The sequence below is a fragment of the Erigeron canadensis genome, chromosome 4 (assembly GCF_010389155.1).
Source record: "Erigeron canadensis isolate Cc75 chromosome 4, C_canadensis_v1, whole genome shotgun sequence".
Classification (NCBI taxonomy): Eukaryota; Viridiplantae; Streptophyta; class Magnoliopsida; order Asterales; family Asteraceae; genus Erigeron; species Erigeron canadensis.
In genome coordinates this window covers 44,843,352-44,869,901 of record NC_057764.1, presented here as the reverse complement: position 1 = coordinate 44,869,901, position 26,550 = coordinate 44,843,352, and the positions used below count along the sequence as shown (strand labels likewise).

The following is a 26,550-nucleotide window of genomic DNA, read 5'->3' as shown; positions in this document are numbered from 1 at the left end:
AACCATATAAACTTAAATATGAGTTTAAATTTTCTATATATCTTTTTTTTTCCCTGTAAAGACAATATTCTTTATCTAACTTTTTTGATCTTGGATTCATTTAATCAAATCGAATATTATCAAAATCGTTTCATTATAGGAATTTAAATAGTTCTAACTAGATAATGATATCACAATTCGATTCATTGAAGTTACGGGTTATGCGGGTTTATTTCTTTCACGGGTAGCAATTGTTTTAATAAAAACATGGGTTGTAATTACAATTATTCCTGATCAAATACGATATTTAGAGCAAATATGCAGCCACAAGATACTGATACTGTCAATCTCATTTAAATTAATTTTCACTATCCAAGTAGCACAACACCATTATGTTTCTAAATATGTTCAATTAAGTTTTTTTTTTTTGGTATTTAAATGTTGAACCTTATATATATTATTGATTTCAATGTCAATATTAAAACTTTTAAAAAGTAAATTTAATATTCGCACGACGTGCGGGTAAAAAAAGCTTGTTATATATATATATAGAGAGAGATTAATGACGGTGATATGACATCTTCAACCCATTCATAATCATACAAACCTCACGAGTTACAAAAGATTTGTAACATCATGTAACTAGATAATGGTAAGAGCTTATATCATATTATTATCATTATTTATAACTAATTATTTAAAAAAAAAAAATACTCATCAATAAAATGGCATAACTTGAAATTAGTTTATTTTACAGTTCATTGATAATTATTTATTTTCTAAAGTTTTTTGTTATCTTAAAAAAATATATCTTATCCATAATTTGAGTAATATAAAACACTTAGCTAAAGAAAAAAAACACAAATATACGCAAAGTTGTTTTGAAGGTGCAAAACTGTTTTCACATAACTTAATTCTACTTCGGCGATATCTATAATGACTTTCTTAATTCAATTTTATGATTTCCTTTATTTTCGAAAACAACTTTAGATCCACACTTCTATCTTGCACTAGCTTAATTTGAATTAAGCTTTGATCATAAAAAACTTGAGTAGGTGTATAAGTATATTTTTCTTTTTCTCATTTTCCAATAAAGTTTTCAGTTTCTTAAACTAAAGTATCAAATGGTATAATATTTGTTCTAATACATTATAGTTTAGTTTATAAAGACTATAGGTTATTTTGTCCATTACAACCATCTTAAATAGCTGGTTGACATGTATGTGTATATTAATTGTACGACTATTTTATTAAATAAAGTCATCTTTCAATGTCTCATATAATTACTATGATATGAAATAACCCTTTTTTGTAAACTATTTTGCATCATATAGACTCATTGTGTTGTTTAATATATAACTATTTTAATTCTTTATGTATCATTTGTACATTACAATGAACACGAAGATGTTTATTATCATTTGATTACGTCTTTTGCCCCGTATATGTACGAGTTTAATTTAGTTACATATGTGTTTGACTTTTAGAAAATCAAAATGAGTCTATGTATTTTTTTTAAATTAATTATTATTTCAGGTTTTGCTCACCAATTTTAAAGTGTAAATTGTCATGTTTACCCTTAATGTAAGATGCAAAATGTTAGCTCAATTATACCCTTTTTAGGGTTTGTTTTGAATATCGCTCAGACAGTGTTATCTATCCCCTCCTCCATTTATTTTTAGGGTTTCAACAAAGAAAGAAACAAACACCCGTGGTATATTACAGTCGGTGTGGTGTAAATGGGAAATCCAAAGCAAAAGTGGACTGCCGAAGAAGAAGAAGCCCTGCGTGCCGGTGTCGCAAAACACGGCACCGGTAAATGGAAAAACATACAGAAAGATCCTGAGTTTAATCCCCATCTTTATTCTCGTTCCAATATTGATCTCAAGGTCCTCCCCCTCTATATATATATATATGTATAATATTTTCTCTATATCTATTATTATTATCATTATGTATTATATACGTTTACTTTGTTTTAGTTACAGTATATCTTATGCCCTGTATCTGTATCTATTATATACCCCGCACATTGCTAATTGCAGAATTGGGTATCCCTTAAGTGTCTGTTTACACAGAGCTCTGATTTTCTTTTGATTACTCTAATCATATACACATACATAATATGAATTGTGTGAAAAAATGATTATATATATACACACACACAGCTACACATCCGTAGGTAGGGGAATGATCAAATTAAAAGGACCCGATTTCTGACAAAAAAGAATTCGTTTAGTGATTTACAAAAATATTATAAGTTTGCCCACAGCGCATCACATTCACGCAATATGTTTTGTATAGAATTTCTGATGAAAAAAGCATCTTGTTTGATGTGAAAACAGAATTCGTTTTAATACAAACCGATTTTTTTTAAGCGAAAACTGTTTTTTATGATGCACAATCGAGATTTGATTTATTTTTGAAGCACTTCAGTATATGTATTGTTTATGTTCTTGTAGCATTTATAATAAATCTTTGAATTTGGAAACACAAGAATGTATTGCTGACTAGATAGTGTGATTGTTGTTGTATATTAGCTGGGGTGTGACAATGTTTCGCCTTGTAGGACAAATGGCGGAATATGAGTGTGAGTGCTAATGGACAAGGTCCAAGGGAGAAAGCAAAAACACCGAGAGCAAGGAGCGCGGATTCTCCTGCTCCAGTTACTCCAACACCAGGTTCTTTGGCTGCTATCATTGTAGCTGCTGATCCGGCATCTAATGATGCTCATATGGACGATGGTTCAAGATGTTTATTAGATGGGAGTTCAAAGTATGTGGTAACTTGATATTGTGTAATTAGTTTTGTTTTTCTTTTTAAAGTTTATGGATGTTATATAGGGTTATTTGTATCATGGTGTAGGTATACTTCATATATTTTTGAAGCATTGCTCACCCTGAAGGAACCAAATGGATCAGATACAAGTGCAATTTGTAATTACATTGAGGTCATTTTCAGCTGTATAAGTTGTATTTTTTTTACTGCCCTTTGATAGCTCATAACTAATGATATTTAACAAATGATTCTTAAAACGTCTTTTTGGATAGCCTTGTTGGTTTACAACTATCGTAATTGATGGCATTGTAATCTTTGGTGATATATTGCAGAAAAAATATGAGGTGCCCCAGAATTTTAGGAGGTTATTAAGTTCAAGGTTAAGAAGGCTCGTTACTCAAGCAAAACTTGAAAAGGTGATTTTGATTTATTTGCGTGTTAATCTCTCAAGTGTTCCAGGTCAACCCAGTCCATTCCATCATGTATTTCTGTTGCCCACCATCTCCCATTTTATTACCTTAAAAAAGTTGAATGCTCATTTTATCTTTGGGTATGGAAAATATGTGTATTGTAGTCAGATAATTTGACAAGGAACAGCTTTTGTGAGTGATTAGGTCCAGAACTGCTTTCGAATTCAAAAGGAGGCATTAAATGGAGGAACCAAGGGCCCAATCCCGAAACCCAAAGAGAACCGGCCTAGGTCTTCCCCTATTAACAGTCATCTTGGTGAAACGTTAGAAGAGGCTGCAGTTGCTGCTGCTTATAAAGTTGCTGAAGCAGAAAACAAGTCGTTTGTAGCGGCAGAAGCCGTCAAAGAAGCCGAAAGAGTCTCCAGAATGGCCGAAGAAGCTGAAGCCTTCTTACAGTTAGCCAAAGAGATTTATGAGAGATGTAATACACATACCTTGCAAATTTTCTTTTGAACCCACAAAACTGTATAACTGACCAAACCAGACCTAACCAAACTGGTACCAGAATATATAATTTATTTGATTCTCGACCTCTAGGTTCAGGATATCATCAAAAATCATTTTTACAACCTAGTTTTTTACCGACCTGGTTTGGATTGGTCTGGTTTTCAGTTAGTTATACTTATTCTTCTGGTTTTGGTCTGATCCCCTAGTAGTGTATTTTATTTTTTAATTTTTTTTTTGCAGGTTCGCATGGCGAAGTGGTGATGATACAATGACTTTTATGTTTTCGTAAGCTTTGATGAAGGGGTTAACTGTTAGCCAGCCTATAACATAGCATGAAGGTGGTAGGTTCATGTAATGTTTAAGTTTGCTTTCTGATGTCTTCTTGATGCTTAGTAAATGGCCCAAACTTAAAAACATCTTCCATGAAAATTGTGAATGTTCTTTGTAGTTTGTAGCTATTGTTTTTTTCTAGCGCTTGAAATCTGTTATAAAACGCCTCGTATCTTGTATGTTTTTTCACATAGGTATTTATAAAGAGGACATGGTAACTTTAAACCCAATGAAGCTGAGATGACTACAAACCCGTGCACAAAAGTTTCTTCCTGCTTTTTTTTGGGGGTTTTGTAGCCTTGTTTGCTACATTGGGTGCGAGTATCTTGGGTAGTAGATATAGTCGTTTTTAGTGAAAATAAGATACTGCTTTACCTAAAAGCCTAGTTCGATATAGTATCAAATGTAGATTGAAAATGTACTGTTCAATGGAGTCCTGATAATAAGCTTTTGATGACTGGTATAACTTCGAAAGTTTAAAAATAAGTTGGGGAGCGAGTGTCCATCAATGCTGCGCTTAAACCTTCTTATCCCGAAGACACAACGTTTTAAGAAAAAGTGTTAGCTAATAAATTAGCTAAGTAAGATAACACATAATTTCATATACTTTTGTCCATTTAAATCATTATAAAAAGGTTTCATTTTACTTCTTACAACACATATCATAAATGGGGTTGTCTAATATGCTGTTAACAACAAATGATTATCTGCTGTTTCACCTCACATTCAGGGAGGAGCCTGAGTTTTTATTTCATCACCTGAGAAAATTAATGTGAGGGCAGAGGGCTGATGTTTGCAGTATATAACATTTTCCCATCATAAATACACACATCAACATTATAGAATACATTGATAATCCTAGATGTGCCTATTCACATTTACATCTCATACGTTTTTATCACATTTTTAGACAAATTTAGATGGTTCCTTTATTTGAAAGAGCATGTCTTAAAAGGTCTTTGATAAGCATTTTAAGCACAAACCGCTCTGCTTTGAACTTTAGATTGGTCAGCTTGCTCATTGTTGTGGTTGTCTGATTGATCACATTTTTAAGGATTCAAACTCATCCTAAATAATCCTTTCTAACGATATGATCATGATACTTGATATAATCAAAGGTTTGAGATTAGGAAATAGAATGCATGAATTACACTTGTCATCATTTAAGGATTTTAAAAAGATTAGACTATTTATTAGGATGATATATTATTTCCCTTTTTACATAGTCCATTAGTTTCTTGACTTGTAGTAAAATTGAAAAGGAATCAAGCTATCCAAATGTTAGAGATTCTTCATTAAGACTCAAACATTTTCTTTTATAGTTAAGAGTGGATTCTACATGTCGCTTATCATGAAAAGTGGTAAAAAAGTTTCAATGTTTCATTTGTATATGTAACAATTTGGACCAAAAAAGATTATTACACATAATTTGAGACAATTGTTCAAACTCTTTTTGTTTCACTTTATGGTCTCATTCATGCGTAGTCTTGCATAAGTTTTATTTTCACCAATGTTCTATTTCAAAATTTATCGCCTAATGTTGTCAGAGGTTGTTAGGGGTCTGTAAATAAAATATCAACATCGCTGATTGTTATGTTAATTCAATGACATGTACACTAAATGAGACATGACATATCAATGGGTGATTTGTCAACAATCGCTGATTGTCTGTGCTGATTTCAGTTTCTGCGTTTAGATAATTCGATTAACATAAGATACAAAGTCGTAATCGAACAAAATATTTTCCTTAATGAAAGTTTACAAATGAAACCATCGGCTAACCAATTATTTAAACTTATTCAAGGTTCAATTTCGCTTTTCAATTCGGTTACGAATCAGTTAACTTGATTATATATTAGCCATATGTTCAACCAATACTCCATAAACACATACTACAACCGTGATAAATACATGCGATGATTAATCAAAACAATACTAAATCATGAAACTACTTTCAATAATAATGTCAAACTGTGTACCAATATTCCCCCGTATATTTTAACTTAAGTAATATCAAATAATATAGTGTATCATAAGCATGCACACTAATACTGTAATACACATACAACGAACAAAATATATATGGTGGTAGAAGTACATAAAATCAATGTTTTAAAAACCGGTATTTTAGTTATACCGGCGTGGAAAAATTTTCCGGTAATACCGGAAATACCGGCCGATACGACTATTTTTAATTTATTATATTTTTTTGTGTAAAAATCTTACAAAACTTATTACAATTTAACAAAAATAGTCAAAATGCAATTGTAATTTACTCAAAAACAATATCAAATATGTATTTTATAACAAAATATAGGTTTTAAGGTTCACAAGTAACAAAAAATAACATTAAAGTATCATAGTGAAAATACCGGTATGGTAATATCGGAAAATACCGGGGATACCGGAAATATCGGCCGGTATTGAATAGTGAAAATACCGGAAAATTACCGGACTTAAAATACCGGCGTGGTCTCGGGTACCGGTAATACCGTCCGGTATTTACCGGTAATTAAAACATTGCATAAAATAGAGAGGAAGCCGAGGGCTTATTATTCGGCTCGTAAAATATACAAATAATTAAAATTGTTGTATTTTTTTTTATGTGTAACAAGTTTTAAAAAATATGAAGTAGATGATAACTTTAATTATCATTTTTACGAGAAACTCTTCTAAGCAATTAAGGTTGTGAAGTGGTTAAAATTTCCCAAATGCTTTTTATAATTGTCAAACTCCTTAAAATGTGTGTAAAAAATATTGTTGTCTTTTAATCTTAAGAACTTTTTTTTGTACATTTGGATATTCGGGTGGGATCAAATATGAATCGAGTGGCGAGTTGGAATTTCATTTTCGATATTTTTGAATCTAGATTATCTAAATGGAAAAGTAATTGTCTTTTGATCGACGTCGAAGTATCAATAAAAAATAAATCTAAATACCTTATACTAGATAGGGTAAGTGGATATCGTTCCCACGAGGAGCGTCTGTGGTTATAGTCAAGTTTTAACAATTTTCGACTTGGTTTTAAAAATAATAAGAAAAACTAATTTTAATTAACTAAATAGCTAGACTTAAATTAATAAAACAAGACAAAATTAAAAAGAGAAGTTGTAAACAATAAAAAGTGCATCCCTCCCGAATCCCAAAAGTCGCGTTAATTTACTTAATAAACTTTACCGAGTATTTATTCTAAATTACATAGACATAATTTTAATATTATTTGACAAGAACAATTTTGGGCACCACCTATGTTAATTATATGACCTGTCTTAATCCCTAAACTAGGTGGACTCGGCACAAATCATTAACTCGCAATAAGTTGTCTTACGAAAATCCAAATCAAATAATAATGGATAAATCCTCAATCAGTCATATGAATTATAATCTAAAAAGAACAATGTTTACGCGACTGGAAATAAAGTTCATTAAATAAAATTAACTAAGAATTGTTCATCGGGAGAGATTGTAAAAACCTTAGCCGGACATTATATTTGATGTGGAAAAGACTTGCTCCATATGTTCGAACTTGTCTGCTCTCTGTTCGTCAGCTCTCCTAATTCGTCCGCAGCCAAATTTAATGAGTCGAATGATATTAATTGTCGACCAATTCCCTCGAATTAATTGCTCACAATATATTATGTGATCCACTCTCGAAATTAATCCCCTACGAAAAAAGTAACTCTCGGATATAATTTTTTGATATCCCCCTCAAACACAGCAACAATAAATATATAAATAGCTTTAGTTTCCTTGTTTGCCCACTTGAGTTCCTTCTCCTAACCGACATCCAAAAACCATTTGAGATGGGCTTTTTCTTCTTGTGATGTACATTCCCAAATTAAGAAGAGGTTAAGGTGCTGGGCTGCTGGAGTGTTGTACGGCCCAAACAACAACATAAAAGTCCATTTGATTTTCTTTTTGTCTACTCCTCACGGCTCACTAATATCATAACTTGACTTAATCAACATTTTAAACCATCTTTTATCTTTTTAGTTCAAACCTGGAATTCACGAAACATTTATTAAAGTAGGTCTATATAAGTCAAGTTGATCCCCTAAACCCTAATTATGACTTATCATCTTTCAATCGGGGATCGACTTATATTGATAAAGTCTGTATTGGAGAGTTTCCCAACGTATTATTTTTTGCTCTTCAAAGCTCTTGGTAAAGTCATAGACTGGTTGGAGTCAATAACTAGACGGTTTCTGTGGGGTGGTTCGGACACGGTTAAAAAGATCATTTGGGTGGCTTGGGATAAAATCACACTTCCTGTTAAAATGGGGGGCCTGGGTTTAAGCAAGTTGAAAAACTCTAATATAGTTTTGCTCGCGAAATGGTTGTTGCGGTATAAGAATGAAACTAATAGCATTTGGAGGAAGGTCGTTAAGGCGATACATGAAACAAAAAGAAGTTGGGGTTGCAACAGGCATGTTTCGGGTGTTTGGTCTTCGATTGTCAAAACTATTGAAAAGGTCAAAGTCATGGATAAGGGGTTGTGCCAAACACTTACAAAGGGAGGTTGGGAAGGGTAACCAGATTTTTTGGCTGGACATATGGGTTGCTGATATATTTCTAAAGGAAAGATTCCCGCTTTTATTTAAATTGGAGTTGGACAAAAGATGTAGTGTAAGTGAAAGGTACAATATTAGAGACCAAGGTTTCATTGGACGCTGGAATTGGAGCAAAAGTTCATTTGAGGACGGGGAATTGACGGAATTGTTGGAGTTGATAAAACTGTTAGAAATGCAAGTTTAACTAATAAAGAAGATCGATGGCCTTGGATGGGAGGAGTAAACAAGGAGTTGACAGTCAAGTTTGTCAAGGAAGCTTTGATTAAAAATCTTGAGATCAGTAATTGTGTTGTCCTCAAATGGGCAAAATGGGTACCGAAAAGTGTAACATATTCATGTGGCGTGCGGTTTTAGATCGTATACCTACGCTTACAGCCCTTAATGTGAGAAATTGTGAGTTTGGCACCCTCAGGTGTGTTTTTTGCAATATTGGAGATGAGACAATTGATCATTTACTTTACCACTGTTAGTTGGGAGCGAGGGTATGAGATGAAATAAGTAAGTGGGTCAAAGTAACCAAATTGTTTATTTCCGAAGTTAAGGACTTTATTGACATTCATGATTACATCGGGTTGATTAAAGAGGAGAAAAACGTATTGAAAGGCATTGTAATGGTTACATATTGGGCCATATGGAAAACGAGGAATGACGAAAGATTCTCAAAAAAGAATGCTTGCAAAGACTCGATAGTGCAAAGTGTGAAAGGGTTAGGCTATCTTTAGTAAGAAATAGAAATAGAAAGCGATTAATATCATGGGAGGATTGACGTAAATTTAAATTGTTGTAAAAATACTTGTATTAGTTTTTCACCGGCCTAATTTGAAGGTATAGTGTTAATAAAACTCACTTTAAAAAAAAAAAAACATATTTACATTTTATATGTCACATAAAGAAAGAAAGAAAAGCAAAAAAGGAAGAAAAAACCAAAAAGGAATGAGTGGCCTCTGCGTAGTCTCCACGTTTATCAAGTAAGGGTAAAACCGTCAACAAGAAAAAAAACACTGGGTATAGTAGTCAATTTAGCCGAAAAAGGCAAAAAGTAGGGTAAAGTTTCGGCCTTTGAGGGCTGGGTTTCATCAATCAATACAAATACTACAAATCTGAAAACATATACAACAACAACATAAAAATTCTCTTTATAAAATTCTCGCTCTAAACTCCGCGGCCAACATATCCAATCCGAGGAGTTAAAAACCCTAAAAATCGAAACAACAACTTTTTGTTTAATCTTTTAAAAATCAAATCTTCAATTTCAGGTACCTAACTTACTACTCTTTATTACTTATTATTATTATTATTGTTGGTGTTCTTTTTACTATTAAATTCTCGATCTGTTTGTTTTATCAATAAATTTTATTAATTTGTATCTCTATCTGTAGTATTCAATTTTTTGAGATCTGTGTGTTATGTTTTAATCAGATCGGTGTTTATTTTCGTATTTATATATGGATTAGTGGTACTTTTGAGATGAGAATTGTATTTGTACGCTAAGCTTGAATCCAGATTTAAATTTACAGTATGGATTTATTATGAACTCTAAAAGATGTGTATTTATGTGTCTGTGAGTACTTGATTTGGTATAGGCTATATTAGCTCTTATGGAGTATGACTGTATATATGTTTCTATATATATATGTGTTTTGTTTTAAACATACATGTTTGTATGTGTTTTCTTTATGTAAAGTTTACTACTGAGAGTAGTCTTTTGTGTGTAACTTTCTTTTAATTGTTTGGTTCTTATTTGTTGTTGGGAAAGTATGATTTACTGTATATTTTGATTAGTTTTGGTTTTTGATTTTCAAGAGCTGTTTATTAAAAAGTAAAAAAGTTTGTTGTGATAAGATTTTTTTTTATTTATAGTATGGCAGGCAATGCTCCAGATGGCTCTCAGTTTGATGGCAAGCAGTTTGATTCCAAGATGAATGAGTTGTAAGTTTTCTATATTCGTTTTTCTTGTCAATTTATTAACTTTTTTTGAACAAGTAGATGGTCAAGTAGTCAAAAGGAAATATTTTTTTTGGGCTTTAACGTGCTGATGACATGATTTTATTACCGCAACAGGCTTTCTACTGATGGGCAGGACTTTTTTACTTCGTATGACGAGGTTTATGATAGTTTTGATGCAATGGGTCTGCAAGAAAATCTTTTAAGAGGCATCTATGCATATGGTTCGTACATATTGCTTTGTACTCTGTGATAGTCATGTGAGTTATTTTGATGCTGTTCAAATGTGTTGACTTTGTTCCTTTATAGGTTTTGAGAAGCCGTCAGCAATTCAGCAAAGGGGGATTGTTCCCTTTACTAAGGGTCTTGATGTGATCCAACAGGCTCAGTCAGGAACCGGAAAGACTGCAACTTTTTGCTCCGGTATCCTTCAACAACTCGACTATAACACGGTGGAATGTCAGGCTTTGGTTCTTGCTCCTACTCGTGAGCTTGCCCAGCAAATTGAAAAAGTTATGCGAGCACTTGGTGACTATCTTGGTGTCAAGGTCCATGCTTGTGTTGGTGGAACAAGTGTTCGTGAGGACCAACGTATCCTCTCTGCTGGTGTCCATGTTGTCGTTGGTACACCTGGTCGTGTGTTTGACATGCTTAGGAGGAAGTCATTACGTGCTGATTACATTAAGATGTTTGTGTTGGATGAAGCCGATGAAATGCTTTCAAGAGGTTTCAAGGACCAGGTGCTTATTTTACGTTTCAGTTTATTTGCCATGCATATAATATAAGTTTTATGAAATTAGCTATCATATTTTTGTGCACCGTTACATGAGGATTCCTGTTTAGATTACGTGTTTTAGGAGTTATTGGGTGCCAGCTTTCTAAATTGATTGCCTGATTATTGCAAGTTATACATCGATCTGCTATTCTTTAGATGATCTGTATTTGATGAAATTATGAAAACCAAAGTTACGTATCTTTAAAGTTTGAATACACTGCTCTTTAGAATTTTGAAAGACTCAAATTGACAATATATTGTTATATCAGAAGCAAATTAGTTACTAGTATCTAAAAGTCAATTTGTTACAACTGTTTACAAAGGCACATCCAGTTACCATAATATGATTTTTATTACATGAAGTATTACATGTTTTTGAATATGTTAATGTTGGGGTTAGATGGTTGTATAAAATAATTAATGCTCTTAACGCTGTGCATTCTTTTATTCAGATCTACGACATCTTCCAGCTGTTGCCTTCAAAGGTTCAGGTGGGAGTGTTTTCTGCAACAATGCCTCCCGAGGCTCTTGAGATAACCAGGAAGTTCATGAACAAACCTGTGAGGATTCTCGTCAAGCGTGATGAGCTCACTCTAGAAGGTATCAAGCAATTTTATGTTAATGTCGAAAAAGAAGAGTGGAAGCTTGAGACACTCTGTGATCTCTATGAGACTCTTGCTATCACCCAGAGTGTGATCTTTGTGAACACCCGGCGTAAGGTTGACTGGTTGACTGACAAGATGAGAAGCCGTGACCACACAGTTTCGGCCACCCATGGTGACATGGATCAAAACACACGTGACATAATCATGCGTGAGTTCCGTTCAGGGTCATCACGTGTTCTCATCACAACTGATCTTTTGGCTCGTGGTATTGATGTGCAACAAGTGTCCCTTGTTATCAACTACGATCTTCCTACCCAGCCTGAAAACTATCTGCATCGTATTGGACGAAGTGGACGATTTGGGAGAAAGGGTGTTGCAATTAACTTTGTAACAGTGGAAGATGAACGGATGCTTGCAGATATCCAGAAATTTTACAATGTGGTTGTCGAGGAACTGCCATCAAATGTTGCTGATCTTATTTAGAAAGATTTTGGCATGTGGGTTTGTTCAGTAAGAAAGGTTAGAACCTGTTTTTTTGAAACTTATTGTTTTTGTTTGTCGAAGTTATTATTATGAAAGACTTGGTGCTATAAGATATTTGCAACTCATGTTTGTACCCTAAAGTTTATTTTACCCCAGAAGTGTATGGATTTGTTTATTTATTCTCTTTTGGTAATGCATTTGTGGGTAAGTTATTTTCTGCTGATACTTGTTAGTCTGTGGTTGAACTTCGTAGACTATTCGGTTCGATGACAACCAGTTGATGGGTTCTACGGGTCTGTTACTCTGTTTTCAAATCGAATTTATATTCAAATTTATAATAGTTAGCTTCTCCAGACGTTTTATTAACCACTTGGTTGTACCAAACTGAACAAATTTCATACTAGATATATAGAATATATCTTTCTTTTTGTTTGAAGTATTTTCCCAGCCGTTTTTGGGACATTTTTTGGTGTATCGATGTCAGTTTTTTGGCTGAAACAATCACAATAGTTACCAAATTAACTGGTAATAGTTTTAAACAATTTTATATCAAAATGAAGGTATCCATCAGCTCTTTTTGCACGACTCTCTCCTAAGACGTTATGAGTGCACTGGTTGACTTTCATCAGCTAGATGTTACCAAATCAACTGGCAATACTTTAACACAATATTACATTACAAGTGCATCGCTTGACTCTCATCTTGTATTGGGAGTTCACTTGAAATGATGCTGGATTTTACCGATCACATAACCCAACTAGTTCAACGCTAAGTGTTCTTCAGTCGGTTCTCGAGTTCTTCAGTCACTCTTTTTTCCAAACATTAAATACCAGAAGCCCTGGAATTATGAAACTCGATGATCCGATCTTGTTCTCCAATCTATTTTAAAAAAATAAAACTTATGTTCATTTTCTTTGTATAATTGTTTAGGTGTTTTGTCAAGAATCAGCCATTTAACCCAATCATGCTGCATATAACATCTAGAAGAATGTCCCACAAAGGACTCATTTATAGACTACAACATGTCTCTTCTTTTACTTTCCAAATTCAACATTTTATGCAACAAGACATGTCACATGTTGTTATGGGCGCTCATGTTTTTCTACTCTCCAATAAACTAGATGTGTTAATAATGGTGTGGTTTTTCGTATTAAATTATAAATCATTTATATCTTTCTAACCTTTTCAATTTCGAGTAGTTGATAATTTTAAAATATCTTTTGTTATATATTCATAATTTAAATATTTTCACCTAATATATTTATAATACTCTTAATAATATTATTTATAACATATATCTGTTGTAAAATAAATCTATTCACATCATATATCTCCACCTAATTTAAATATCTTTCCCCCAACTATCAAAATGTTTACACTATCTTTTTTATACGGGGTATCAATTACTTTTACATTGATAATCACACCGTTATCTGTCACTTCCACCGCCACCACCACTCATCGCTGTCATCATCACGGTCGCCCGTCACCATCGCCACACCGTTGCATCGTGTGAGCATTTGTTTAGTTATTATAAAAGTAATTGATGTGAAAACAAATAGTGTAATTAATTTATATATTGAGAGATTTATATTCTACAATTATTTCACATAAATTATTATAAGTATATTAAGTGAAAATGGTTAAATTAATGTATAAATTGAGGGGTAATTCAGGTGAGTCCCTTTCTTTTTGAAGAATTATTATCATTGTGGGATTATTTCATTTGATAGAGATATATGTCCTTAGAGATGACAAAGTAATCTTAACATAACATTTGAAGTAAAATAGATTCTATGTACTATTTTAGGCATTTATACAAATGAATTTCTTTTTCCAACAAATAACTCGCTTTATATTAGTACATGTTATTCAACCACTAAAATTTGGATAGCGATGTCATTCCAACCGACTTTATATAATACACCTTCTAAGGAAAATCAGCCGATACATTACTCTTTCTCGTTATTAATTAAAATTAAATAAAAGTCAACCTCATGAAAAGAGGATGTGTACAACAATTCACAAATTAAAACAATTCGTAAAACATAATATCTATACATCTATTAATAAATAAATTACCCTCCCATCTTTTCAACTCTCCACCTTTAAAATACCCAAAATACCCTTAACTTTCAATACATTCCTAACTTACACACTAAATCTACCCAATATATCCCTAAAATATTTTGCACCCATACTTTTCAAAACTATCTATCTACTTTATTCAGTAATTTAAATATTTTCACATAATATCTCTATAATATTCTTAATAAAGTTATTTATAAAAGATGCATTCCTTAACCATAAAATAACTATACTACCATTTACATCAATTATCTTTAAATCAATAAGCACATCGTTACCACCACCCGTTGCTGCCACCGTCGCCATATTGCACGGATACCTATCTCGTTTAATATAAACCTTGACCAACATGAGTCGATCTCATAATAACTAAACTTGTCATATTGCTGGGGGATATGATACATGGTAGAGTAATTGATCAGGATCTAATTACGAAACGAAATATTGTTTTATTTCTGAGTTATGTTTTACAAGGAAAGAAAAAAATGGAGTGTATTTTAAATTAAATATATATAAGAGGAAGATTTATAGAAAAACAATTAACTAATGTTTACAATCTTATCTACTCATTTAATTTTTGTGATCAATAAAAAAAATTCAAAATATAATTTATTTTATATAGCAATTTTCTTTTAATAAAGTCATCATACAAATTTTTGTAACATTGAACTATTTGAAGTATATATATTTTGGGGGACTATTTTTTAACGGACGCGCTCTCATCTCTCTGTCTCTATCTTGAAAACACACACACACACACACACACAGAAGAATCAAGTTCCCCATTAAAACTCAATATATATATATATATAGTATTACAGAGAGAGAAGAGAGAGGAATTTCCGCCTAATCTCTCCCCCAATCCTTTCCATTCTCTCTCATTGTCTGTCTGCGATTGCAGCTGACCTCCATCATCATCATATATATCTTATATATATATATTCATTCTAAACTAAAAGGGATTCATCTCTCTCTCTCTCCCTCCATCCCTCTCACTTCACTTACAATTTCATCTTCTTCTTCTTATACTATATATATATAGCTTTCATCTTGCTCTTCATTTAATAATTCATTATTATTGTCCTTAAATTGATAAATAATAAATGGCGTTGATAGACACGCCGGAGATCGGAGAAACCACGGCACGCGGCGAAATACGACGGCGAACGATCGTCAATTCCGATGCAAGTGGAGCCGGAATGGAATTGTATGATACGTCGTCGTCGTCCTCGAAATCGAATTCGGATGGTGAGATTCTGAATAATAATAGTAGTAGTGGTAATAAGAAGAAGGCGGCGGTGCATTATGCTTATCGTGCGTGTACACCTGCTCACCGTAAAATTAGAGAGTCTCCTCTTAGCTCTGACGCTATCTTCAAACAGGTGGTTTTTCTGTACCAATCGCCCCGTAGTCATCTATAACTCAATTTACTATTTGTGTCATTTTAATTCCTCTGCCAATAGTAGATATTCTGGAAGCCTTTGTAAAGTTGCATATCATTTACATGTCCAAAAACGAGACTCCTTACTTGTTAAGCATGTGTGACTCATTTGGCATGTGTACCATAATACTATTATTTCAGATCAGACTTGACGCTATTAATGCTAGTCACTCAATGTAGCCTATATTCTCCATGTTAATCTTTCATACTTCATTTTTATGCGACCCATCTGAGGGGATTCAGTATATTCCATCATACCTGACTTATGCTTGTATCAGTTTAGGAAGAAAGGACATGATACGGATTGATTATCCTTTTTGAGGCATCTGTCAAGCAAAATATACATTTTTGGATATGGGTTGTATGGCTATAGCTACAAGAGTTCGATTTTAGAATCGCATAAACTACGTAAAAAGCCCTAAGATAAATGGATACTTTAAGTAAAATAAAAAATGAAACTAACAAATCTACAAATTGACTTTTGAACTCATTTTTTTTATCAATTAAATTTTTACTAAAAAAACATACTGGGAAAGAAAAAACAAAAAATGAAACAATCGATTAGTTTTCATATAATTGTTTGATTGTTGGGTCTTTTTCTTTTCATTAATATTATCTTGTTATTGTTACATTTTTGTGATTTAAGTGAATGGCTAACTGGAAACTTCTGGCAGAGTCATGCAGGTCTCTTCAACCTTTGCATAGTGGTGCTTGTTGCAGTAAATAGTAGGCTCATCATTGAGAATCTGATGAAGGTAAGCGGTATTTTGATCTGGAATCTTAGTCATTTTTTTTTAATTTGAAAGACAAAGAGTTAAATAGCTAAAACCACTTGATCTTCACACCAATTTTCTCAAGTGACACTTGAACCCACAACCTCCAAGTTGATGGGTCACCCCAATACTTGTATTAGTCCAATAGTCCTTCAGATTTGTATAACAGTGTTGAGTCAGAAATACAAAATTCTTTATTTATGACGCTGTATCGCGTAGCTGTGAATTTTTGTATCAGTTTATACTTTTACATATTGTTTCTAACATAATCCAAATTACTTTGCAGTATGGGTTATTGATCAATTCCAATTTTTGGTTCAGTTCAAGATCCTTGAGAGATTGGCCACTTTTGATGTGCTGGTAATCTTCTTTTGAGTTTCCTTATCGGCAATTCAGTAATACTTACTAATTTCAGTGTAAAGATAGTCTGTGTTTCTGACTTCTGTTGTGGATTAAAAAGTCGCTTACTAGTTGACATGATTATGATGATATCTGATTTCTCATGCAGCCTTTCTCTTATTCTATTCCCTCTTGCTGCTTATATTGTTGAAAAATTGGCATGGCAAAAACGGATATCGAATCCTGTAAGTTAATTGTTCTATCTTACATAGTTGAAACAATATCAAATATTAGAACTATTTGACATTGAGGCTTTAAAGATGTGTAAGCGATTTATTCTTGTAGGTTGTAATCACTCTCCATGTTATAACGACTTTAACTGCAATACTATATCCAGTTTTCATGATTCTGAGGTCAGTTTGTTTATTCCCGTATATCCTTGTACAAGTTTGTTCTTATTATTATTAGTATTATTATTATTATTATTATTTAATAGTCATTTGAAAATAACAAATAAGAAACTGGTCTGTGCCTTGTCCTACCACTTTATGATAACTATTCTCATGTGGTTGTTCAATGTTTTGTAGGTTTGATTCAGCGGTCTTATCAGGTGTGTCATTGATGCTGTGTGCTTGCATTAATTGGTTAAAGTTGGTATCCTTTGTGCACACAAATTACGATATGCGGTCGCTTGTAAACTCAAATGATAAGGTAAAGGAAGAGCCAGTGTTTTTTTTTTCTTTACTGCAAAGCAAATCTAGGTTTTTTAAACCTTGTTTAGGTTTATAATCTATTTGAGGCCTCCCATTAAATATTCCCCAACCGGCCAACCCTGATATCATAACCTCCTCAAATGCCAAGGGTTTGATAGTGTTTGGGTATGTTTGGGTCAGGGATATGGTGTCATTGATACCCATAAAGTTGAGAATTCTCCATCCAATGGATCGTGTCTAGCAATCATTACCCATTTCCATTTCACCCTGTTATTAAATCCATACTCGTAATGATTCTTGACTCAAAAGTCCAGACCACACACCACATTGAACACTTGTAAAACATCGTATCATATGGGAATCTTTTACATGTGCTTACTTCCAAGCATATGTTCTTAGGGGGACGTGGATTCCAAATCTTCAGATATGGAGTATTTTAGTGACGTCAACTTCAAAAGCTTGGTTTATTTCATTCTTGCTCCTACATTGTGTTACCAGGTACAAAACACTAAAACCCTTCCCTAATCTATATTGCTCAATACTTCGTATTCTGACATAAAGTGTATACAGATAATTTTGAAATTTTGTGGTGTTCTATACATGTTTAATGTTGCATATTCAATCCGAAAAACCTTTGGGCAAGGTTGGAGTTATGGGGGAGTTATGAATTTTTGGGAAGTCAGACTCGGCGCGGAGGGTACATTGGTTGGGATTCTCATATATAAAATAAAGTTTTTTGGATTTATATTTATATTAATAAACTATATAAAAATACTTGATTTTGTGATTTTATATAATCTTTTAACAAAAAATAGAAAAAGTTATATACCCGAGTATTTAAAAATATATATAAAAACTAAAAATTGATATAACCATGAAACTATAGCCAATAAACGAAAAGCATCTTTTACATCATTCAACAAAATCCGCTTTCTCTTAGTCCAAAAAAACCTTCCTCTTTTACATCTCCATCTTATCTCTACTTCTCCATTAAGGCCAGATTTCTTTATGGCTTGTTTTTCTTATCTCTGGCTGTAACATCTGACTTTGAGACTCACTTTGAGACGGATCCGAGCAGTTTTGACCGTTTACCGCCGTTGACCGCCATTGACTGAAGTTGTAGCCCGAGTCCGCCTGACTTGACCCATTTACCCACCGAGTCACGAGTCGGCGATCGAATTTTACAACCCTGCTTATAACTCTGCTTGGAGCATGGTGCCATCCAGCTCTGTGAACAAGGTTGTAAAACTTGTGACCTGGTCACCCGGACTTGACTCGGCGAGAGGGGACCGGGGAGTCGCAAGTTATTAAAACTTGTACTCAACTCGTGGTACCTAGTTTGGGATTCTATGTATATGTCAGTTTGCAATAGAAATTTAGAATACAGGAATTGAATAAAAACTTCAAGTTCATACATGATTGTTTGGAAACATTTACATAATATTTCAAAGTTCTAACTTAGATGTTTAGGAACATAAGCTTAAACCAGTTTAGGGTTTTATTAAAAATGTATTTAATTTTGTTTTGACCACATTTGTGATATGAACCAAATGCTTGTATGGTATGATAAGAATGAATAGATTGAGAGGCTGGTATTCGAGAACCATTGAACTCCCAAATTTGACAAAGAAGAACAATAAAAATTTGAATAATATACCACACATGATAGAGTTACAACCCTAATGTTCTATTTATACTAGGGAAGTGATAGTTGTGCCAATGTTTTTGATTAATTTACCACTAAGAACATCTTTTCCTGCACAGTGTACAATCCAGTATAGCACATTTTTTGTAGATGCTTTGATATTTGTGGTACTAATAGTCCTTCCGTTTATGCTAATCCTATAGCTTGGTTAACAAGCTAACTAAATAATAATAAATAATAATATTTTATAGAATATATATATAACACTTGGTCACTTACCTAATAATAATAATTATAAAACTAATATTATTTAATAATCTTGATTGTATCACTTTGATCAAAGTTTTGAGCCGAGACGGCTGAGCTTGACCTGTATTGACCAGAGTCTGATCCCGTTTGGCTGAGTTTAGTCCGAGTCGGCCTGAATCAACCCATTACTGCCGAGTTATGAGTCAAATTTGTGTACCCGGCTGAGTCGGACGAGTTTTACAACATTGTCTACGGAAAAATAAGTTAGGTTGATTGAAAATGTGTTTAAAGCCAGCTGGAGGCAAAATTAAGTATCATTTGTTGTCATCTCATTGTGGGAATTGGATACTACTTGGTAAATATATATACATAAAATTTGAAATTTTGTGATGGCTCACATACTAATGTTATAAATCTAATGCGAAAAAAACTATGATTGACCATTTTTATGCATTTTGCTTCTTGGAGCCCTGGTACCATCCATCTCTATTGAAAATCAATCAAGGTTGATTGAAAATATTTTACATATCCGTCAGCAGACAAAATCATGATTAGTTGTTATCTAATTAAAATCGGATTGTAGTTTTATTTGCATGTTAAGAAACAGAAGAAAAGGGTCTATGTTACCATATGACTGTAATTTAATTCTGCATTTGAACACTTCTATTCTTGTTTTAGTTATTTCATCCTTCCATGATAAATGAATATCAATAGTTTATTCTGCGTCATGATATTGAGTGCATTTTTACTTGTAGATAAGCTATCCTCGCACTGCATTTATTCGAAAGGGTTGGGTGTTACGTCAACTGATCAAGCTAGTAATATTTACAGGGTTTATGGGATTCATCATTGAACAGGTAAGTCGTCTCAGTTTTCTGAACTCATCTCTATTGCTTCCGTATCTGAATCTTGCCATGTCTTTCTACAGTATATCAATCCAATTGTCAAAAACTCTAGACATCCATTAAAAGGAGACATTCTATATGCTATTGAGCGGGTGTTAAAGCTTTCAGTTCCAAATCTATACGTTTGGCTCTGTATGTTCTACTGCTTTTTTCACCTTTGGTAAGTCTTCTGTTTTTAATATTTAACAAAATTTTATACTTTTCACTTTTTCTTTTAAAAGCTAAAACTAGAGGTGGGTTACTTGAGGTGGGTTTAGAGCAATTTACTTAAGAATGCTTATATTTGGGGTATGTTGCATCCCCAACAAGTCCAATTTTAAAAAAATTGCCAACACAGGTGTGGCTCAACAAACAGGTTGAAAGTTCGATAAAATCTGCTTTTAATACATACGGCTTCCTAAGTTCTGTTCAAAATTGGTTTGTAATGTTAATCAAGACCTTAGTTGTTGCTAATAAATTCTAGAAAAACAATACATGGGAATCTCATCCAGCCTAATTTGACCTGTTATAAAAAACTGATCTGTTTCAACCTGAACCTGTGGTGACCCGTTCCCCGATCCACCCATATTGCCACTAGTAAACCTGTACAATGCTTGTGAGTAGAGGCGGCAAGATGTATGGGTGGGGATCGGGTTGGGTGACGTGTCAAAACGGGTTAGATTCAGTACAAGTAATTTTGAAAACGGATCAAGACGGACCGGTCAAAATGGGTCCAGGTCAATATGGGCAAATCTTTGTAGTGTTACTCCAAAAGTCTAGTTATGGAAAACAATTGATGAATTCAAATCAGGAAGAAAACATTATTCGTTTAAATATATCAATGTATAAAATTAACTGTTGTCATGTTGTTCTATTTATAGTAATATATTTTTTATCTTTTATTCTAAATTTAAATTATAATTCAAATTTTCATAAGAAAAAAATAATATATAATTAATAACATTTATAGACACATGAATTATGATATTCTTAGCTTCTTTAGAAATAATTGATAAATGACTTTAGAGATAGTTTTTGTGCAGCAACATCTTTCATATAACATTTACTGCCATGTAGGTTAAATATACTTGCGGAGCTTCTTCGATTCGGGGATCGCGAGTTTTATAAAGATTGGTGGAATGCCCAAACCGTTGAAGAGGTGTGATGTATTTGCTATCACTATCTTTTTTGTTCTAGTATTGTTTTTTGTTGCATTGCTACATTGGTTGCTGATTTTGCTTATGCTTATTTTCTCAATGGGTGCTGTTCTAGTATTGGAGACTTTGGAATATGGTAAGCCTCTAGCTATTCTACTTGATATGTTTTTCTTTGACAATTTTAACCTTTAACAGAGCACACCAAATGTGGGCCAAAAAGCCTCTAAATTTTATCTAAATGCTTAGGAATTAGGATGTTCTGAATCATTTTCTGTATACAAGTTTTATCGTACTTTGGTTATATAGTTTCAATCATAATTAACTTAAACATCAACTACTTACACAATACAAACGATAGACAAAAACTGATTGGTCAACCTGAATTGGCACACAAAAGAAATCTCTTTTTGACCCAAGTCCGTTTTGATCCATTTACCCAATGCACTCACTGTTCGCTACCTCTTGTTTTTCTTCTTGCTGCAAAGACATCTTGCTCATTGCAGATGTATACTATATTGGTTGGATAACTAGAAAAACTTTTCTGTACAATGGTTGCCTACCTCTTTTGTTAGTTTGCACGTTGGATTGTAATTTATTTCTTTTATATTATTTTGTAGCCGGTTCATAAATGGATTGTAAGGCATCTCTATTTTCCATGCTTGCGTAATGGGATACCCAAGGTAAATCAGCTGCTATTCTGTTGTAGTGTTTTTAAAGAAAAGATTTTGGGATATGTGTGTGTGTGCGTGTGCGCGTGCGCTCATTGTGGATGGGATATAATGGATTTTGCCACTATTGAATTCAGGGTGCTGCCATTTTGGTTGCATTTTTCATGTCTGCTGTGTTCCATGAGGTATATGTCTAATCCTTATCTTTAGTTGCAACTTGCAAAGCATCTAGTTTCAAATGATTTACTTACACTGGCTTTTTTGGTTCCGGTCCTCTTTACGTAAAGCTTTGCATTGCTGTTCCCTGTCGTATCTTCAAGTTTTGGGCCTTCATAGGGATCATGTTTCAGGTAACGTTCTTCCTTCCCTCTTTTTTTTTTTATAATTTTTTAATTTTTTGCTTTTCACATCTTACACCAGTTACTGAAGATGGGTATGGATGGGTGATTTAGGTAAATGAGTTTGGGTCATAACTCCTAACAGGTTGGGTTGGATTGGGTTGACATAAAACACTTATTCGTCCATTTTTCTGAACTAATTATTGCATGAACTATGATAAAAGAAAACTGTGTTACTGGGACCGTAAATCTAATAAGCCGATTTAGGAGTTGTATCGCAGACTTTTGACTCATTCCCTATTTAACCAGGATTTTATTTTACTCATTTCACCTGTTTTATAATGAGTCGAAATTGCCACATCTAAATTATATGTACCTATCTGTTGATCAGGTTCCATTGGTCTTACTCACCAGTTACTTGCAGAACAAGTTCCAAAACTCAATGGTATTCTATAATTTCTAAAACTCATCTTATTCTTTTTAAATCAATTTGCTTTTATTGTTGGTTAACTTGTTATAAATGGTCCAATCAGGTGGGAAATATCATCTTCTGGTGCTTCTTTAGCATTCTTGGTCAACCCATGTGTGTATTACTCTATTACCATGATGTCATGAATCAAAAGGTCAATAACAGATAAACTCCCCCACAGAAAAGACCATTTTTAAGTTCTAACAGATTTTAGGGCGTAATTGGCAGTTTTGTAGGAAGTTTGATGATGTAAAAGCATATCATCGATCATGTTCGGTGTTTTTTTGACGCTCATGGTGTTAATATCCAACAATTAGATATTAGCTATAACAATCAACTGTCATCACTCATCAGGTCTTGTATTTCCCAAACATGTTAATAGTAATTCCCCTTTGTATTGGCTTCACATGATCACATCTCCCTTCTCCCATTGGCAATTAACATCGAAATGCAATTATTTTCTGTGTGCACTATTCTAGTGCTGGATTTGCTTGGACCTGGAGTTGAAAGTATTTATATAGCTCTATTAATTGCACAAATTAATTGGTTCATTATTGTAAATAAATGAGTTTTTAGCATATTCAGGGACTGGCATATTCAACATTTTGAGCTTATTACATCCAAGATTTTGACTTGTTGCAGTTAAGTTGTACATGTTTTGTTTACTCAATCTGTCAATTATTTGCTCATTGTGATTTAAACAATATAATTGACTAAAAATATTGAAAAGAGCCCATGAGGATTGCTGAACATAAACGTGCTTTCACTACATAAAAAGCTAAGCAAAAGAGGAGCTGCAATATGTGTGTTGATATTCTCGCATCAAAATCATACTCGCTTCTAGAAACAATTTACTGTCCTGTTGTAAACTCATGTATGCTTGCAAGCCTTTTCAGTTGACAGCTATTACAAATGACTGCGGTAATGGAGGTATGGTGGGAAATGATTTCGTTTTTTATAATCACGTCATACAATACAACAGGGAAATGACAATTGAAAGTTTGAAAAGTGATCATAAATTAGTATGCAAGTAAATTGTTTATTGCACATAAACTGCCCCTTCTATCCATTAACAACCGGAAGCCTGAAAGGACCGTTCTAGTTTATAAGATGCGTCTCAAACATTGAGTTGTCAACACTCGCCTCATCAATGTTCCAAGCTATTATTAATAAAACCACCTTACTTGCAATCACATCGTAGAAACGATAATTTGGAGTTAAAAAATTGATAGCAGTATCGGACAAGACTCGTTACAGTCACACTAGTAGCATTTTATCAATTGATCCACAAAAGAATAGTTTATTTCCATAGAAATCATATATATTCTACAGACTTAGTCCAAATGTATTCGTTGCCAAGAACGTAGCTACCTACCGCCTATTACCCCAAATGTTTGGTGGACGAGTGACCATTATTTGTTGTCAAATAAATGGATTACTACTTAAAAAAAAAGGAGAAGAAACAACAAAGTAACAATGCAAACTTTGACGTGTATGTTTTGACACCATTATTTTTTACCGTACACCACCAAACATGTTTCACATTATTGTATTGTATAACACCTTAATGCATGTTTAGTGGTGTACAGTTAAAAGTTGGTGGTGTACAGATCATTACCCATATTATATGGGTATTGATCCTTACATAATATTGTTTTACCATACAACAATATATGCATTATATAATCGTAAAGTATAACTAACTTATGTATAGACAAAAACTCATTATGTAGGAATTACCTCTCATATTACATCAGTACCAATTTTCACAATACATATTCTCAAAAATCTATTTAAGAAATGAGATAGTAATTGGGATCAAAAACATAAATAACATTTTATCTCTTGTTTTTTACTTCCTCCGTCCTAATTTAAATGTCCAAATTTGACTTGCTAAGTCTTTCTTTTCAAACTTTGACCGTAAATATTTTTGGTTGTATAATATGATACCTAATTAAAGTTATATCAATAAAAAAAATACATTTAAAACTCAATCTATTTATATATTTTACATAAATTAACGTATAACTAAATTAATTTACGGTCAAAGTTGTAAAAAAAAGACATCAAAAGTCAAAATAAGACATTTAAATTGATACAAAGTAATACCTAATTTGGAAGAGATTTTATGTACAACAATATTATATACATTTACCATGAATAGATCCTATATATGAAGATCGCCACGCCAACTCAGACCACACACATACGTACGAGGGCCATCTCTAATTTTCACTTTTATTATGTTCATATACTTTATACTTTTGATCACGATATAAAGGTACAAACTTTATTCAAGAAAAACACACAAATACGTACGTACATATGGAAGAAATGAGATCCAAGTCCTATAATGATCACAATATGCAAATCGAGCCTTATCAAGACTTCAGATGCTACAGTACAAATGACAACAACAGCCCAACTGTTGTGGAGTTCAAGAAAGTCAACAGCAGCAAGTCAATTTCAAGAATGTGGAGTGTCACTGATCCAGAAATGCGAAGGAAAAAAAGGGTTGCTAACTATAAAGCTTATGCCGCTGAAGAAAAAGTTAAAGGGTCTTTCAAGAAAAGCTTTAGGTGGATCAAAGACAGTTATACTAAAGTTTTTTATGGTTTTAAATCATGACCCCGCCTGTTCGACTCGTTTGAACAAAGGTTACCCATTCTTGGTGGTTTTGTCGTCAAGACCATGCATGTTCTTTGACTATCTTTAATAAGTTTGATTTTTGCACATTATCATTGGTTAAAAGCAAATTTGATTTAATTGTTGAGTCAGTGTCAAGATGGGATTATAAATAATACGAGTACGTACTTTTTAATTTATTGGTGTTTATGGTGTTTTTGATATGGATCCATAATATTTGTTGTGTGATTGAGGTGTTTGGATGTTTATAGATGTGATTTTTTGAAACTTAATCAGATGTTGACATACTTTTATATCTACTAAATTGGTGTCCGCGCAATGCAACGACGGCGGTAATGACGGGTGTGGTTAACATTTGAAGTCTTTGAAAAGGAAATTTTAATGGGACGTTATGTCTTGTTTGAACATAGAAAACAAATTTGACCATTGACAAACTGACCATATTAATACGAATTGAGTTTTTGGCGTGACATTATGTTTACCGATCGAATATAGCCTAGATATCGTGAACTTGAACTAAAAATGAGTAAAGCTGAAACTCGGATTAAACAAAAAAGAGACCAGTTGTACCACAATTGTGTCTGATAATTTTTATTGCCAATGAAGCTAGGTTGATATTACACAGAATAGGACGATGATGATGAGGAAAAAGTGGGTTGATTACCGTGTTAGCTACGAGCGAAATGAAAGGAACATAAATGCAACCCATTTACTTATTAAAAGCGAATTTTTAGATAATGCTCGTCCGGAATGAATGG

General features: G+C 33.1%; 3 protein-coding genes across 3 annotated transcripts; all 3 read left to right on the top strand.

The window, feature by feature from the left end:
• Positions 1-1,621: 1,621 nt before the first annotated feature.
• On the top strand, positions 1,622-4,167 carry LOC122595815 (telomere repeat-binding factor 4-like). Its single transcript, XM_043768264.1, has 6 exons — positions 1,622-1,868; positions 2,549-2,754; positions 2,845-2,929; positions 3,090-3,173; positions 3,372-3,648; positions 3,915-4,167. Exons 1-6 carry the CDS (start codon positions 1,719-1,721, stop codon positions 3,944-3,946), a joined length of 834 nt encoding a protein of 277 aa, XP_043624199.1. The 5' UTR covers positions 1,622-1,718; the 3' UTR covers positions 3,947-4,167.
• A 5,516-nt stretch (positions 4,168-9,683) lies between these two features.
• Positions 9,684-12,561, top strand: LOC122595176 (eukaryotic initiation factor 4A-8). Its single transcript, XM_043767505.1, has 5 exons — positions 9,684-9,831; positions 10,436-10,504; positions 10,637-10,743; positions 10,829-11,259; positions 11,747-12,561. Exons 2-5 carry the CDS (start codon positions 10,437-10,439, stop codon positions 12,380-12,382), a joined length of 1,242 nt encoding a protein of 413 aa, XP_043623440.1. The 5' UTR covers positions 9,684-9,831; position 10,436; the 3' UTR covers positions 12,383-12,561.
• Positions 12,562-15,296: 2,735 nt separating this feature from the next.
• Positions 15,297-23,560, top strand: LOC122595669 (diacylglycerol O-acyltransferase 1). Its single transcript, XM_043768087.1, has 16 exons — positions 15,297-15,852; positions 16,586-16,666; positions 16,971-17,044; positions 17,193-17,268; positions 17,369-17,436; positions 17,611-17,734; positions 18,136-18,234; positions 20,386-20,487; positions 20,559-20,695; positions 21,592-21,673; positions 21,787-21,807; positions 22,289-22,351; positions 22,477-22,524; positions 22,627-22,689; positions 23,069-23,122; positions 23,211-23,560. The coding sequence occupies exons 1-16, from the start codon at positions 15,574-15,576 to the stop codon at positions 23,313-23,315; spliced, it is 1,476 nt and encodes a 491-aa protein (XP_043624022.1). The 5' UTR covers positions 15,297-15,573; the 3' UTR covers positions 23,316-23,560.
• Positions 23,561-26,550: the final 2,990 nt, after the last annotated feature.

Bases quoted from the DNA above. Each gene is read 5' to 3' on its own strand.
- LOC122595815 (XM_043768264.1), top strand. From the start codon at position 1,719: ATGGGAAATCCAAAGCAAAAGTGGACTGCCGAAGAAGAAGAAGCCCTG. The intron at 3,174-3,371 runs GTGATTTTGATT...GTGAGTGATTAG, and splicing joins CTCAAGCAAAACTTGAAAAG to GTCCAGAACTGCTTTCGAAT. The intron at 3,649-3,914 runs GTAATACACATA...TTTTTTTTGCAG, and splicing joins CAAAGAGATTTATGAGAGAT to GTTCGCATGGCGAAGTGGTG.
- LOC122595176 (XM_043767505.1), top strand. From the start codon at position 10,437: ATGGCAGGCAATGCTCCAGATGGCTCTCAGTTTGATGGCAAGCAGTTT. The intron at 10,505-10,636 runs GTAAGTTTTCTA...TTACCGCAACAG, and splicing joins GATTCCAAGATGAATGAGTT to GCTTTCTACTGATGGGCAGG. The intron at 10,744-10,828 runs GTTCGTACATAT...GTTCCTTTATAG, and splicing joins AAGAGGCATCTATGCATATG to GTTTTGAGAAGCCGTCAGCA.
- LOC122595669 (XM_043768087.1), top strand. From the start codon at position 15,574: ATGGCGTTGATAGACACGCCGGAGATCGGAGAAACCACGGCACGCGGC. The intron at 17,045-17,192 runs GTAATCTTCTTT...TTTCTCATGCAG, and splicing joins TGGCCACTTTTGATGTGCTG to CCTTTCTCTTATTCTATTCC. The intron at 17,269-17,368 runs GTAAGTTAATTG...TTATTCTTGTAG, and splicing joins AAAAACGGATATCGAATCCT to GTTGTAATCACTCTCCATGT.